This window comes from Enoplosus armatus, chromosome 13, assembly GCF_043641665.1.
Source record: "Enoplosus armatus isolate fEnoArm2 chromosome 13, fEnoArm2.hap1, whole genome shotgun sequence".
NCBI classification, from domain to species: Eukaryota; Metazoa; Chordata; class Actinopteri; order Centrarchiformes; family Enoplosidae; genus Enoplosus; species Enoplosus armatus.
The window spans coordinates 2,858,968-2,876,535 of NC_092192.1; the positions used below are offsets into that span (position 1 = coordinate 2,858,968).

Below are 17,568 nucleotides of genomic sequence, written 5' to 3' on the forward strand. Positions count from 1 at the left end.
TACATAGAGAGATGATTACAAAATTTACATTGAATGTCCAGAAATGAATGCAGACAAATGGTATCGAAAATGGAACTTTAAGAAACTTTTATATTTATCATTTTTGAATGAAATAGGCCTGTGTGTTAAAACTGTAAATTAAACACTGCTTCTGGACAGTGGACTTGATGATGTAATTTATCTCTACATACACAGTAGTACGCAGAATACAGTACAGACAGTAGGGTGCATCTGTGCAGGGGGATGGTGGGAGAGCAGCTGAGCACCACGAGGGAGTTCAGCACACACATTCACATGAATGAAATGAGCTGTGAGCTTCATAGAAGAACCTGCAGCTGCTGCAGCTTCAACACTGTGACTCTGTGCATTGACACAACAACATCTGCTGCTACTGTAGAGAGAAAACATGTTCAGTAGGCATTTCATCCTCTGCCAATACAATGTTATGATTTGTAATGCACCAATGGTATTTACAATCCGATGTGAACTATCACAGTGATGTATGAACAGTATTTACATTTCATTTCACAATAAACTCCACAGAGTTGGAGATAAAGTTACTGAGCTCTGTCATCCCCCGACTTTACCACCAAAAACGGAAGCACATTTTTTTTCAATCTGCTCTAAAAATGTGATGTAACTTCACTATATTTGGTCAAATCGCTTGTTTCGTCTGACCAACGCTTCAAAACATAAACTTTTCCAGTTTACAATAATCCTCGCATTGGAGAAGCTGGAACAAGTAAATGTTTGGCATTTAACTTTGCGATTAATCAATTATCAATATAGTTTTCTGTTGATCAACAAATCGAGTAATCAACTAATCTTTTTAACTACAGCCATGCTAGCGGCTCTGTGAGGCTGTACTTTGGCACAGCAGTGCTTTGAACTAAATGCTAACATCAGCATGCTAACATGCTCAGAATGACAATGCTAACATGCAGATGTTTAGCAGGTATAATGTTTATCATGTTAACCGTCTTAGTTCTGCATGTTAGCATGCTAACATTTGCTAATTTGCACTGAATACAAAGTATCACTGAAGCTGATGGGAATGCCATTAGTGGGTTAGGGTTAGGGTTAGAAAAGTAAGAGGTTCACCAAAGTTATTACAGTTCATCCTGAGGGACATAAATATGTGTGTTTCTGGATAGAAAAATGCATTAATTTGCATTTTCTTTTGCTGGTTTTCTGTAAATTCGTTTAAAATATGTGCTAAATTTGAATGGAAACTTTGCAAATGTCTGTGCAAAATGTCATGACAATCCGTCCAATAGTTGTTGTCATATTTCAGTCCGGACCAAAGTGGTGGACAAACCGACAGTTGCAGTGTAGCAACAGCTGCAGACACCTTTTATGTCTGGAGGTTTTCAGCAGTGACCATCAGGGAACACTTCACATCATCTCCTGTTAGTATTTGAGAATTAAATGTACTTTCACATTTTGTTCCAAGTGCAAGATAGTGCAGAGTCAACATCAGCACTCAAAAACAAAAGTACTCTAGAGACTTTCTGCTCGTGTTCTGGCTATTTGTGTCACACAGTCATCTTCATTATATAGAATGACACACACACACACACACACACACACACACATAGTGCAGAGCCAGCTGCCTGTCTCAGCCATCATCATCATCAGACAGACAGACAGGGATACAGACACACAGACAGTGAGACAGTCAGTCAGTGACTAATCTGTGAGTCTCACGTCTGTCAGACTGTGTTTCTATCGGAGGACCGAACCCTCAGACGATTTCTGTGTCTGTCTAGACTGTTTTTACAGTTTTACAATAGTTCTCTTCATTTTCTCATATTTACCGGCGATCCCACTTTGCTTACGTCTTCACATTTGTTCACAAGATTATTCTCATTTGCATATATTTCATGCTCAATATTGCCTTTCTATGTGTTTTCTCCTGCTGATAATTTGCCAACCCTGCATTCATGCTGTTTATTTCACTCTCCTTTATTTATGCTTATTAAGTGCCAGTGCTGTCGTTTATTATCTAACATTTTCAGTTTGTATTTTTCTGTGCCTCTATGAGACCAGAGTGTTTTGAGCTCAGTTCAGACAGAGAAACATCACTTATTGAGAGTCTGTCCTCACCAGATAAACAACAACATTATTTGTTTGTTTTCCTGACAAGAACCCTCATGTGGTCATACAAATAATTACTGGGAGACAACCTCAGGAGGTCGGTGGATGGTTATGTGTACAAAGCATGCAGCTTTGACACTGGATACTGCTGTTCACATCCTGTCTCCTGCAAATAGAAGTTTCTATTAACCGTAAAGGCACATTTTTTAAGCCTTAATCAAGAAATGTGTGTTGCTTAAACCTTCACTGGTGTAGTGTGTTAATAAAACATCTGTACTGTAGTATCAATGGTATTAGGACTGTCACTTTTTCCAAAAATCAAGAACAAATTTGAAATGACACGCAATTCGTTCGATTGACTTATGTTTGTTAGTTACTTTGTGATCTACAGTGCAGAATCCAAAATACTTCCACGCTCAGGACGGCTTTGCTCGCTAGTGTCCTCCATTTTCGTAGCAAACAACATAACATTACTAGCTTAGTTTACTGATGGGAGTAATGAAAATTGTCAATTATTGAAAGCCAGCATCAGATGTCTTGGCAGATTCCAAATCTTTTCTCAAATTTGAATCAAATTTTTGCCTATTGTAGACTGTGTTTTATTTAAATTCCTCTGAGCTATTGCCAGGGAACCAGTGGAGACTCGAGGAAGTTACCATTCTCACACAAGAAGTAGTTCGGCATGCAATCCCTCATAAAATGTTGAATTTTCTCTTTTACAGTACTGTTTTTGTATGGATTAAACAAACATGATATAAGGTGTGAATTAGTGAGTCAGGTGCTGGTAGTTGGGTTTGTCTTTGCTAAACTAAGCTAGCTTCCTCCTCGCTCCAGCTTAATCTTTAAATGAACAGAAATGAGAGTGGTATCAATCTTCTCATCTAACTCTCAAAAATGTAAAAGTATTCATTATAATGAGCTGACTCCTGAGGTTGAGGAAAGACACAGAGATACAAGGACAGAGGACATGACCTTAAGAGTCACTGCAAACCACCAGAGGAGAGGGGGGACAGAGAGACCAAAGTCTGGATGCTAATGAATGTGCTGCTGCAACAATCCCGTTATCAAGGAACCCAAATGGAGTCAGGCACTTTGGCAACACGACACGACGTAGCATTCATGCCAGCAAATCAGGCTGAATTGAATGGAGGTGGACTGAATAGAAGTGAAATGAATTGAATCGGGAGAGGCAGAAAGAGAGACAGGAAGGTAGAGCGAGTATCTCAGTCTAATAGAGCATGTAACAGGGTTTTGAATGGAGCTCTAACCTGAGTGTGACCTCATGTTAACTCAGACTCAGGCTCTGCTGATGGCTTCATGAACTCACACCCTGCTGCACATTAAAAATCCAGGATTGGACCATTTCATGAAAAAAATATTGCCTTTTTTCCCAGTCTGAAGTAATGGGTTTGGGCTGAGCGGCAGAAAATCCATCCGTCAGCAGAGATGAATGCAATGGAGGAAAAGTCCTCAGAGCACAGAAAATGAAAGTTCCCTTTTTTGTGTTCAGGTAATGTTTCGGGCTGTTAAATCGCTCCGTTACAGTGTTCACCTACAGGATTGTTTCTTTGATTAAACAAGGTCGTCTACACGTGGAGTTGAGGAGCGGGAGAAGTCCTTACTGGATTTCATGGCTCCAAACATACAGAACTCGCTTTGGTTTAAATGCAAAATGTGACGTATCTCTATTGCTGTGATATAGTCGTTTTATTTTGCCTCGTCAGTCTGTCCATTATTGTGCTTGATGGCCAACACATACTAGTACATTATACTCATCATACCGGTTTGACAGCACATTGCCTACACACTTATGACACATCAAAATGATCTGCACACAGTTTTCTTGAATCACTAAGGCGGTGGAGATGGGGAGTTAAATATGCTAAAAACACAGAGGTGTAGCCTACGTTGCCATGGTTCATTCTCATTAGTTTGTCATCAGTTTCACCAGGTTAGTTGCACATTGACTGATGTAGTTGATACACATGACAGTAGTGTATGGAAACGCACATTAATTTGCATTTTCTTTTGCAGGTTTTCTGGAAATGAATGGATGGAAACTTGGATAATGTCTGTTAAAATGTCCTGGTAATCCATCCAATAGTTGGACCAAAGGACATTGCCAATATTTGGACAGTGTCTGCAGACATCATCTCATTTCAGACCTACTGTATTTTTATCTGGGCTTCCTCCCATAATATATGCAATAATACCCAATGCAATTTTGACTTGAATTCATTTCACTGTTTGTTCTGTTGATGTTATTAATTTAAACCCAGACCAACAGTTACACAGCTTTAATTCAGACAGTAAGCATGCTGTTCTTACACAAATAATCCAACACCAACAGTCGAGGGTTCAAAATTAAGAAATCCTCCTCCTCTGTATCGTCAGCCCTTTATGTTTGCTCTTTAAATATAAACTCTATCCTCTAAGCAGCAGCTGCATGAGAGCCAGCTAACTAACATTTTAACTCACCGCTTTCCCAGAGGTTCAGATGAAGATGGGAGGAGGAGGAGGAGGGAGGGGAAATTAAATGGTGTTTCTCTTCTGTTTTGCTGCCAGGACTTCCCTTATCAGGAGCCTACAGATTGAGAAGACAGAAGGATAGGACACGACTGCCCCGCTCCCCGTAGTTTGTGTTATTTATTGTTTATTGGTGTAGAAAATAAAAAATAAAGAACACATCGTGTTGGAAACATTTAAGCAGGAAGCCCGATGGAGAGAGAGAAACAGAGAGAGCTGATTTGGTTTGCTGGTGACATTTTGCCCTTGAGTCTCACTTGTAGTTACACGCTCAGTTGAATTGCCTCAAATGTGAAATGAGGATAAAATGCAGCTTTAAAAAAAAAGAAAAGAGCGCAGCATGTTTTGCCTGCAAAGACGTTTATCTTCAACAACACAATTTGGCAAGTAATGACAAAAAGGAAGAGCCGGTGTTCAGATACGAGGGCTAGCAGCAGAGAAAAAGGGATTATCTTTAATTAATAATCTTAAGCCTAAATTTCATGTCGGACAAAACAGAAGCAAGATCAGATGCCAGAGTCACAGTCAGGAGGGAGGGATTTTATTCAGAGAGAAGGCTGAAGGTAAGAAAAGAGAGGAAATAAACTGCAGGGTTTGTTTCTTTTTCCATGTTTCTTTCCAAGTCCACTGAGAAACGATTTGGAGTAGAAAATATTTTCTGATGTTTAAAACACATGAAACAAATGCTAATTGTCGGATTCCAGCAGCGAATTGGAATCTTGAATCCTGTGAGATTGTTTAGCTGCTTCCTGTAGGGAAACTCCTCAGTGAGGCTGGTAAGATTTCAGTGCTCAAAGACACTTCAGCAAGGCAGATACAAGCCTTAAATTCAGGTTATCCAATTCCTCTTTAATGCAATTTTTACATAGAATCAAACAAAAAGCAGTGGGGAGGCGCCTCACAGTTTGAACATCTGGTCTGGATTATGTATGTATGACCAGTTAAAAAGTCTGGATTTCTTGACTGCATTTGCATATCTGGTTCGATATTTGTAGCTATTCTGAGTTTAATTATAAGGTATTCAGACTATGTATCCATTGTAACCTATGACAAGAGTACATTTAGGTCAGTAAGAGGTTCGCAATTATGGTCATTTAATAAATTCATCATGTTGTCCAGCCTTAGCAGGCATTCACACCGAAAACTGTTGTAGACATAGAGACGTACAGCTAAAAACAAAGACACAAAGCTGAACAAAGATACGTAAAAAATAAACATGAAACACTATTATGTACCTACAAGTAGGTAGTAGGACTGGCTGCATTCAGACGAATGAGAGGGCAGCGTTTATTCACGCAGGACTAAAGTCAACATGTGATGCACAACGGCACATTGTGACATGCTGTACTCAGTGGACAGAGCATGTAGTTACTAAGTGTGTTCACATCGAGCACAAAACGAAATCAGTGGAAATACAGTTTTTCTTCAAGTGGCACAGTTTATGGAGTATTCACGACTACTTTTTAGTCGTTTGTCTAATGAAGCAGTTTTGCTTTGCAGTACATTTTTTGATTCACACTGACTGATTTTATACTCTTTGTTTTTCTATTTTCTCTCATTTTACTGAACTACATGATTCAAAGATTTCTCTAGAGTTTCACTATATGATCATCGAAAGCTTCAAAGGAGGAAAGCTGAAATACAAACGGGAGCTTTATCCTCAGTTGTCCTCCTTTTTACTTCTGACATGTAGCTAATATGCCCCTGACAACTCTTTTGTCCACTGAACAGGCCGATAGTTTTGGTGGCATTTATGGTGAAGACAGTTTGTTCTTTCAGCTCCGCTCAGCTGCTGATTCACTTCAGAAAGTCACTAAACTATCAGCACACTGTAAAGTGGAATGTCTTCTTCTACTGCCAAATAACAGCAGTTTGCTTTGCTGGAATTAGTCACAGGAGTCGTGGTTGGTGTGGTTGGTGTGGTTTGTGTGGCTCTTACAGCTGTTCGTCGCCTCTGGAGGGAATTGTGACTGAAATGTCAATGTAGACATGGAGGAAACAGAGACGAGGTTCAGACTCTGAGCAGGCAGATGGGATTTGAACCTGCGACTCTTGGGGAGGAAAACACTTGTAGGAAGCCTCCATTTCTCCCTGTGTGTGTGTGTGTGTGTGTGTGTGTGTGTGTGTGTGTGTCTGTCAGAGCTGCATTCTCAGCAGGAGATTATTGCATCGATGCCCGGGAGGCAGCAGTTGCCTAAATGACTTTAGACTCAATGTGTGTGTTCTTGTGTATTGTATGTGTTTGTGTGTGAATCAGCATGTGGATGTGTGCACTGTATTAGGTTTTGTGTGTGTGTGTGTGTGCATGAATGGTGTATCACCCTGAGGAAGGCAGCCATTTAATCTATTATTCAGCATTGCTACTAAACACATTAATTAGAGCCTGAGGTTGAGACGGGTGCATGGTACCATTCAGCTCGCTGGGAGTTTAGATGAAAACCTCATATCTCCTGTTTATTTGAACTGAGGGTCCAGTTGTCGTCCCCTCGGACTGGTAAACCTGGAAATACAGTATGTCTCTGTGAGTCAAGACTTCCTAAACATGTAAGGTGTGAAAAAGAAAACCCAAGCAGACAGGCTGTGTGCTGATAAACTGATTGATTTTCTGTTCAGTTTGTAGCATGGCTGATTGTGTGGACACACATTTATTTGTTGAGCTACCTAATTAGCAAACTAGCTAAGTTACAATATCTGGTTAAAACATAGACTGTATAAAAGACGTGGACGTAGCCACCGTGATGCCACCCATTGGTTTGTGGACGATCGTTTTGAAGCCTTGAGTTTGGCATTTTGGCCATCGCCATCTTGTTTTTTTGGTCTTTTCATGCAACCGAACACGTCTATCCTGATTGACAGGTCACTGTGGTAGCGACTTGACAGTCACAAGGTAGCCTCGCCGTAAAGCAGACCCTGCTTTATCGTCTGTTTTACTCTAAATGGGACCATAATTTACAAAATGAACCTCATGCTGTATTGAAGAAGACTTGAAACTAGCGACTGAGGCCATAAACTCATTAGGAAAATGTTTACTGAGGTAATAAATCAAGTGAGAAGTAGGGTCATTTTCTCATAGACTTCTATACAATCTGACTTTTCAGACCCGGAGGTAGGTGCTTGGGTTAAAAGTATGTGGATAGCCCTATTTTTTTCCTGGTTTAGGCCTCTTAGTTCCAGTGAAGTGAAATGCTTCAGCATACAGTGATCCAACTTTATGTCAACACTTTGTGTTTGTCGCTGTTTGAACATGACAGTGCCCCCCGAGCACAAAGCCAGCTCCATAAAGAAATGGTTTTCCTCATTTGTTGTGGAGCAACTTGTCTTGTCTGCACAGAGTCCTGACCTCAACCCCATCCTTTTGGGATGAAGTGGAACGCAGACTGTGAGCCAGACCTTATCACCCAACATCAGATATGTTACAGCGTGTCAACTAGCATGCACTGACAAAATGTCAAATGTCCCCCAAGTACATATCCTGGCAACACTTGCCTACAATATCCCATCATAGCAACTACAGCATTACTAAACTTTTTTTTGGCACTCAGAGCACTTAAGCTTAGGGAAAGATCGTGGTTGTTAGATATTTAAAAAGTCAACAGTGACTTGAAGCACAAGGCAGGAGGAGTTTACTCTTATTAACATTTGCAAAAAAACACCGTCTTTATGATCAAACTTTATTTAATTGTAATCAGAAGAAATGCATGCTTGAATTGACATGATGAATTCCATGACTATATTTCCAGCTTGTAAGAGGTACTAAAGGATTTCCTGGACAGATTTCTTTGCAGAAGCGATTTAAAAAAGTGTCATCCTTTATACATTACAAGTGAGCTTTTTTATTTCCACTTACAACCTGGATTCATCTACACAATAGAGATTTGACAGGAAGTGAGGGGAGAGAGCGTGGATGCCATAATCAGAGTCTTAAACTCCACCAAGTCACCAGGACGCCCCGAAAAGGAAACTCTTGAAATGTGAATAAACAGGAAGCAGAGCCTCAGCCCACTTCACCACTGTATTGTCTGCAGTCTGTGACCTTTGACCTTTGGCTGCTTGTAATGTCAGTGATCACAAACGTCAAGCTGAATCTACCACTGCTCTCAATGTAAGTCACTTCAGATAAAACAAACAGCAAATATAAATGTCACTATTAAGTGTTTAGCTCATTCTGGATGTCATTCTGGGAAAGCAACAGCGAAAAGTGTCGGTTAAGTGACGGGAATACAGAACGACGGAGTGAAACAGCGACCTGATCGTTGGATGTGTGTCTCCGGGCCGTCCTGTCTCGTCTTTTCAGCAGAGGGGCGTAAACAGTTGAGCCGTGGGTCGTCGAGAATGGAGGCAGTGGAGGATGATGACGGTGAAAGCCTCTGGTTAATGGACGACCTCTCAATTACCCGCCAATACCCTTCAGCTGAACGATCTTTCTTTTCTGTCTATTTCCAAACATCAGTGTGATTATTATTTATTACGGACAGACAGATCTGCAGTATGGACAGATGGAAGGATGTGTCAGGAGGATGAACAGCTCTGTGGGTAGACACGGTCTCAGCTGTGGGCCCCGTGGCGCTTGTTGTCGTCTCTGGGCTGTGTTTAAATAAAGCTCTGTCTAAAAGCCTCAGGTGGCGGGGAGCGAGATGTCTGACTCGAGGACCCTCAGTGGGTACGAGGCGAGGTCATCTCAGTCTCTGTGGTGTTACGATGAGTGTCCTTGTTGAGCATTTGTCTTCATTGATATTAATTGTCAAAGGGGGGTGATGTGTTGTTGCTCCGTCAGTCATCAGATTTAAACATCACGTATAAGGCTGTGACCATAGACTGTATAAAAGAAGTGGACGTAGCCACCCATTGGTTTGCGGACTACCATTTTGAAGCCTCGAGTTGCCATCTTGGTTTTTAGGAACCAGAAGTGACCATATTTGGATGAGAGGGTGGAGAAGAATCTGAAGACACTATGCACACCTTCCTCTACCTGACTGCACCTGGCTCCTGGCTACGCCGTGCGGAGTCACTGCTAACAAAGTTGGCTTGTAAATGTACTTACTGGAACATCATGCTGTTTTTGAAGAAGACTTGAAGCGAGTGACTGAGACCATAAACTCATTAGGAAAATGTTTACTGAGGTAATAAATCAAGAGAGAAGTGTACAGTATACTTCTACACAATCTGACTTCTATTTGCAACCAGCGGAGTCGCCCCCTGCTGGCCACTGGAAAGAACGCAAGTTTAAGGCACTTCCGCATTGGCTTCACTTTTCAGACCCGGAAGTTGGCTGTGAAAGTTCATTCCTGACCTTCCACCACAAGATCCACTGAGCTGTTCTGGAGCGTTCGACCGTATCACATGATCCTCCTCAGCTGATGGAGTTTCACAGTTGTCATGGAACTAATATTAAATTTTCCTTTTTTTTTCAAGCTCTTTAAGTTCTCAGAAAAAAAGTGGAAATTTGAAAAACAAACTCCATCTGCTGAGGAAGATTCAATTAAAAGCTCCAGAGCAGCTACTAAGTGGCACTATAATAATATAGTTTATTCATATAGCACTTTTTAAAACCAGAAACGACTAAGTGATTTACAAAAGGCAATATGAAACAATAAGAGAATAGAGAGTAAAATGTAAATAATTAAGAATAAATACCATTTGTAAGACAGGAAGACAAGAAACAGACGCCAACAGGAATTTAAAAATGGTTTTCTGCAACAAAACATTAATGAGAACAGTACACACTGAGCTCATTGATTACAGAAGGACAGCAGTTCATGTATTTATAACATAAATTAGACATCACTTCATTGCTTCATCCCATAGGTTTTACATCTGGACCCCCATCATGAGGATCCTGTTGACCGAAACACAAATAACTACAAAGATTTCAAAGGCTCACAGCATCTGTCGGCTCTCTGCTGCTTGACCCTCTTTGATGAAGGAACAGTCTGTCGTCCCAGTGGGACAGCAGCGCTAATGCTAAGAGACAGATACCTCGTTAGCATGATAGCATTCGCCTGAGGGCAAACGTCTATTGTTAGCATGATAGCATGGCACCAGGGGGAATAGTTATTTCCAGTTCTAGCCTGCTCAGGGGGACCAGGGTTGTTGTTAGCATGTTAGCGCTAGCCACAGGGATCTGAGGCTGCACCAAGGACACACACACACAGAATAGTTGAGGACATCTGTCGGCACATATGTGGCTGATCTAATACTGATATATTGATATTTGATTTGTGCTCATTTAATTTAATTAGGTTTAGATGGACAGAGACAAAGACAGACTGTTAAAACTACAACTTTGAGAGGTGAAGCATCTTGTTTGTGTTTATTCGACCTTTGACCCCTTTATTTTTGACTTTAGAGGTAGGTAGGTAGTGTATTTTTAGGAACGGTATAGTTGTTTTTCATTGATAAAATGATATGATATTTAATATTTATTTTTGCGATGTCAGATTTAGATCTGCAGATGAAAGTTTAATGTTTAATGGTTTAATGTCTCAGTTGGACAAAGCAGGACTGTAACACTTTAGTCACCTGAGCATCAAAAGACACTCTGGGTCAAAAAGTACACAGAAGTTACTTCCTCTTTTTAATATTATTAGATAAGATGCACAGACTAGACGAGAGATTGTTAATGCTGCATGTGGTGAAGGGCCAGAAGGGGTAATTATAATTATTTATGATTTGGAGTCATTCAACTGCAGGAACTTTTTTGGACATCCAATTCTTAATTTCTTAATTTCTTAATTTTAATGACACTGTGACCTTATTTGTAGCACCACCCTCAGGACAAACTTTACTCTTTGTTACATAATATCTGAACAACGTAACCGAAATATGAGGGAACAGTAATGCACTTCGATTGTGATGATGTTCAGACTTTTGTTACGTTTAATTAAGAGGACATTAAACCTTAAAAAGCCTCATGTTTTTGGGGTGTTTGCTTGATTGACAGGTGTGTCAGCCAGTATCATTCACTTACTCACTCACTTATTTCCCCTGAGCTCCTCTCACTTCACCTCTTTTTGTCCAAATGAGGATTTTCCGGGTGATGACACAGATAATACAAACATATTTTTATACAGTCTAAATCCGATTGTGCCCAGAAGACCGTAATATAAGACAGACACTGAATAACTTGTGGTGTCTCAGCAGCGAGTATTATTTTTTGTCTTAAGACTTAATCCCTGACTGTGAAGGAGCCCTGCATGAAGAGTAATTTGATTATAGCCATTGTGTGTACAGGGATTTACCATGTGGAGGTTTTGTGTGAAACAGGACACTATCAGCTATGCAGCAGCAGATAAATCAGCAGCTGAAATTATGTCTCGTCTACCATGAAGATAAAAACACTTCATCATCTCTTAGCTTATTACCAAACAGAGATTTTGCTGTTACAAGTTGCGTAAAGATTAAAAAACAGTCAAAGGCAGATAAAACAACAAACGTGCATGACAAATGAGAGCAGTCACAGGCTTTGCAGGGAAGTGTGTATGTTGCTTTAAAGACAGATGAAGAAGAGTTGATTAAAATGCAAAAGAAAAACAACCTAAAAATGTGACAAAATGAAGGAGACATCACTGTTTGGAGTAAATACAAAATCTTAAATGTCACCTTCTGGCCAAAACAAATATATTCAAAAAGTCATTCAGACCAGCTGCCATCAACATGATAAACAAGCTGTGAGGGAATTAGTGCTCGTACACTTGAACATATTTGCACTTTGCAGACAAACTGTTCTTAACTCTGTGTAAATACATATGCATATATTTCTTTTAATGCTATGTGCATATTTTTGCTACATGTTTGTTTTTATTGTACCTGTGTGAGCCACTTCAAAGACAAAAGTTTTTCAGTGCGATAGACGAAAACGGAGCATGATACATGAACTATATTTTACTTCTAGTTTGTTTGGCGACTTGGATGTTATGGGGAAAAAAGAAATTGCACTAAAAAAAAAAGGGGAGATGGAGGACATCAAGCTTTGACAACATTGTAAAATAATTCAGTTTTGTTCAAAATGGAAAGCCCAGCCTCCTGGGAACAGGCCCAACAACAGCCAGAGGACCGCTACACACTCCACGCCATTTTCTCTCTCATGTCAGAGGATTTGTCGTGGACCTCCAGAGGTTTCTACACAGTGAAGGTAATTAAAACGTATCAAATCAGTCAAAGTTAGAAATGGTCTCTTAAGATACATTTTTTTCTGTTGTCCATATATCTGTGAGTAAGCAACTTGAGCTCGCTCGTGTTATTACAAATGTTAATGTTTCACAAAATGTGTGCGAAAGATGTGCGTTTGGAGTTCATGGAACAGTCTTATATTGTATTTTCCTCTCCAGAGGTATGTGGATTAGTTTTGTTACACCTGTGTGACAAGTTTTTCACAAGTTAGGAAAAGTCGACAGTCGCAGTTAAAATTATGCAACTTTTTCCACTGTTAACATTTTTTTTAAGTAGATATCTGATGTTCCTCCAGCTAAGAGCAATGAATTGTTTGCTTTGAGTGATGCTCCAGAGTCCTGACAGTCATGTGAAGGTTTGTTGTTGGTGTTTTGTTCCAACATGTGACCACCAGGTCAGCGAGGAAACAACTTGTCATGTTTTATGAACGTGTGTTTTTACGGGTCGCTGGTCATGAAGCTCTCATTGAGGGATCCATTGAGGAGACCACAGTGAGAATACAATGTTATCAAAGACCAGGATACCGGAGCATAAACCAGAGGACATCAGAACTGTCCTCGAGGGCAAGATGGTGTTGCAAGATTTGCATAAATGCACTTGTGTCTTGAGCTGTTACCAATGTGTGCTTATGATGCAGACAGGATGCAGTTTTCTGTGTTCGCCATCTTGGATTATGGAGATTATTGCTCCATTGCAATGATCGTAGACTCGTTGTGTTATTCATTCTAAAGGACGTGAACTTTAGTTCCTCTCACATGGACTCGACATTTTCTTTGTTGTTGTGCTGTTTAGACATGTAGTGTTCCTCTTAGCTTTGCTCTTCTGATATTGTCCTGCTTTACTTACTGACCTTTAACAGTCCAGTGACATGATCAGAGAATGGGGAATAAGTTTGAACTAGTATTTGCACCGCATTACTGTGTTGATTTGTATTGAAATGATAGTACTTGTCATAAGGCAGGTGTTTTAAGTATGTACAGTGTGTTATAATAGGTTCTAGTATATATGTACCTGTGCTGTTATTGCAATGTTTTGAATAAAGGCTGAAATACAAGTTATTTTTGTGCAAGAAATGTGTACAATAGTAAATGTTGTAGTTAAAAGATTTAGCAAGACCATTTATAATGATGTACAAAATACTTTAATCAGAAATCAGATTCTAGAAATGATCTTGTAGAAATGATAAACAAAACATGTGAAAGCTTTATAACTCACTTGAGCAAACAGATATTAATTTAATATATTGAACATAATAAAAAATACCTTTAAGTTGGCATGGAAAAGTAATGTTGGTTTAACAAATAAGAGTTCAGTATCTTCAACATGAATAAATCATTTTCAGTAAACATCATTTTAATATTTTTTTCATTGTGGAGCTTGAAAACAAGACAAATGATATTCTGGAAAGATAAAGATGTAAAGGAAGAGGAAGGTGAAAGAGAGAGATGTAACAGAGAGAGAGGGATGAGGGGTAAAACGGTACTGAGGAGCTGTGTTTGGCCCTGTGGATGTTTACACTGAAAAACACAACAAGGAATTATTTGACTGTATAAATGCCAGGCTTTTACAAATACACACTTTAACTTTGTTATTATCCAGAAGGAAATGGTTTGCAGGCAGGCATTAAACACACTGATGACAGTGAGCAGCAGTGATGGCCGAGAGCGCAGTGGTCTTCACTATGGAGACACTTAAAACCACAACAGCTTCTTCTTCAACCTAATTTGACATGAAACAATGCGCTCTGTTTTAATAATCTTCTCTTTTTTACCCTCCTCCTTCTGTCTCAGTCTGCTCCCAGTTCTCAAAGGGCGTGTACGCCATCATGGGTCTGTATGACCGACGGACGGTCAACATGCTGATGTCTTTCTGCGGCTCTCTGCACGTCTGCTTCGTCACGCCGTCCTTCCCCGTTCAGACCAACAACCAGTTCGTCCTGCAGCTGCGGCCCCAGCTGCAGGAGCCCCTCATGGCCCTGCTGGAGCACTTCTACTGGACCAGGTTCGTCTACATGTACAGCTCCGACTCAGGTGAGGACACAAGATGCATGATACTGTACTAATTACTTTTATGTGCATCCTAGAGGTTTATGTTCGACGGCAGCATTCATTGGCAATGCAGGAAGTAGAGTGACGTTTATACAGAGCAGTGTAATGGGAGGATGTGTTGATCTTGGGGTGATGGATGGGAGTTCATCGCTGGCAGGTTCCCGTCCTGTCTCATACTATCAGTTAGTGCTATCAGCTTATGCAAGTACTTTTAGTCCAACTTATGATGCAGGACATCAAGCTTATGATTATGAACTAAATCAAGCAAACTTTAAATATATTATTATTCAAACTTGTTGACACATTAGCTGAACCAAAAGTTTCCATCCAAGTTTAGCACAAATTTGAACCAACCTCCAGAAATTTGGCAAGAGAAAATGTGAATTAATGTGTTTCCTTCCACTTCTGTTATGTGAATAATATGTTCATGGAGACAAACAGTTGGTGGAGCTAATTCTCCAGTCGGTAGCATTAAATCACTGCAGAAGAAGAGGACACAACAAGATGACATTATTTTTAGCTTTTCACCTAGAAGCTTGAGTGAAGTACGCCATCATTTATCCACCAAGTCTGTTTCTATTTGGTTTTCATCCACACACCAACGTTTACACCTCAGACAAGAATTAAAAACTTTCTGGCGTTCCCACTCAGATATTTTTTATATTTTTATATAAACAATAAAAACATGTGGATGGAAACACACTTGACGAAGGAAAGAGCCCTTCACAAGTGTACTGGCTGGAAAGAATCAGCAACAGAAAACAAAACCGGATTCAGGCATTTGAACTTTTGCAGAACAGTTTTTAGCTCTACCTCTTCAACCCAGGCTGAACAGAAAGTGCAGAAAAGTCACAGAATATAATGATGGTGTTTGACAGGAAAGTTTCAGATGCAGTCTTCATCCTCGGCTGCTTGTCATCCAGGAGCTTCTCTAACTGCTAAAAAATTCACATTTAGAGACACAAACTTTGAATTTTGCACTGAGAACTTCCTCTGAGTTAAACTTCACCTCCAGCTCTTTAAGTCAAACAAACAAACAAACAAACAAACAAACTTGGAGAATTGGCAAAAATGGCAAAAATGGCAGTTAGCTCTGTCATTTCCCCCCCTCTCAGCCGGGCCTAGTGTCTCCCCACGGCCTGTGATCTGACGTTATAGTCCATTTGACAGTTGGTGGCAGACTCTGTCTAATCTTATTGCCTCTTACATCTGCCCAGGAACCATCGGTGGAAGTCTATCTAGCGTAATAGTGCGTAACTGTCTGCCCCGGCGGTGCAGTCTGTCTAATGTTATTGCTCCTCAACATCTGCCAAGGAGACATTAGATATTTGTTGGAGGCAGAGGGGCTTTCTAGGGGCTGATAGCCTCTAACACAGCTTTGGTTTATGTCCACTATCAACGTCAACGCACAGTGCCCCCTGTGGTGGTGAAAGAGAATGATCAATAAACACTCAAACACTCTTTTTACACACATCCTCTAAGTAAGAGGAAAGAGTCTGTAAGAACTACATTTTATACAGAAACAGGAAGTTGCCACCAAGCTTTCACAAGCAACAAGTGTGTTTTTAGTAGAATCAGTTACAGAAGGAAACAGTCGAGATAGTAAATGTTCAACGGAGAAGAAGTCAGAGGTGTTATGATGACAAAGTGAAGTACATTTACCCAAGTAGGGTACTTAAATACAATTTTGAGGTACTTTCCATGTTATGCTACTCTGCATAGCAGGAGTAGCATTACATCTAATCTTCCCCACAACATTTATTTGACAGATATAGTTACTAGTTACTTTGCAGATTAAGATTTTTCATTAGAAACATGATGTTTGTAAAAATACAGCACATTTTAAAAAATTCAACCAGTGTTTTCAGCTTGTGACCTCTTATATAAAACCACTGTGTAGTTGTGTCTCCTTGTCATGTTTCAGCAACTCCACCAAAGAGACATTACACCTCTGAACTTCTCACATGGTTTCATTTCAGTTTCAATCGTCTTTATTTACCTTTTTTTTTTACTCTCTTGTCTCCTCTCCTCTCTCGTCTCCTCTCCTCTCTTGTCTCCTCTCGTCTCCTCTCTTGTCTCCTCTCCTCTCTCGTCTCCTCTCCTCTCTTGTCTCCTCTCGTCTCCTCTCTTGTCTCCTCTCCTCTCCTCTCTTGTCTCCCTTCCTCTCCTCTCCTCTCCTCTCCTCCTCCCTCCTCTCAGTATATTCCTCTCAGTAAATGTAGCTGAGTGTTGTTGAGTGCCTATTTTCTGCTTGGCTGCTGGTATACGAGTCGCTGCAACAGACTCTATAATGCCTTTTAGTGTGTGTGAGTGTGTGTGAGTGTGTGTGAGTGTGTGTGTGTGTGTGTGTGTGTGTGTGTGTGTGTGTGTGTGTGTGGACACTCCAAACATGTGTAGAGCAACAACCCAACCATTTATTACATAATGAACTTACAAGCCTTCTCTGACCTTTATTCAACACACACACAAACACACACACACTCAGATAAAAAAATGATAGACCCTGACTCATCCCATAATTATCGCTCTGTCTCGTTGCCATGGACACAGCCTTGTGGTAAAGCCTTTTTTCTGTACAGTTACTGACTGCTGGAACCATACAGTACGTACAGTGAAGCACAGTGGAGTATTTTTTTTTCAGTCCTTCATCACCTCCTCTTCCTCCTTGTCTTACTTGTCCTTCATTTTTCCTCCTCTTCTTCCTTTTCCTTACTGTTCACCTTCTCCT

General features: G+C 40.3%; 1 protein-coding gene across 1 annotated transcript in view; it reads left to right on the plus strand.

The window, feature by feature from the left end:
- The window catches only part of LOC139295553 (glutamate receptor 1-like), a 62,287-nt gene that overhangs the window by 12,304 nt on the left and 32,415 nt on the right, over positions 1-17,568 (plus strand). The window contains exon 3 of the mRNA XM_070917754.1: positions 14,583-14,822. Within this exon, the coding sequence (XP_070773855.1) occupies positions 14,583-14,822 (240 nt within the window). The remainder of the gene's footprint in view (positions 1-14,582; positions 14,823-17,568) is intronic.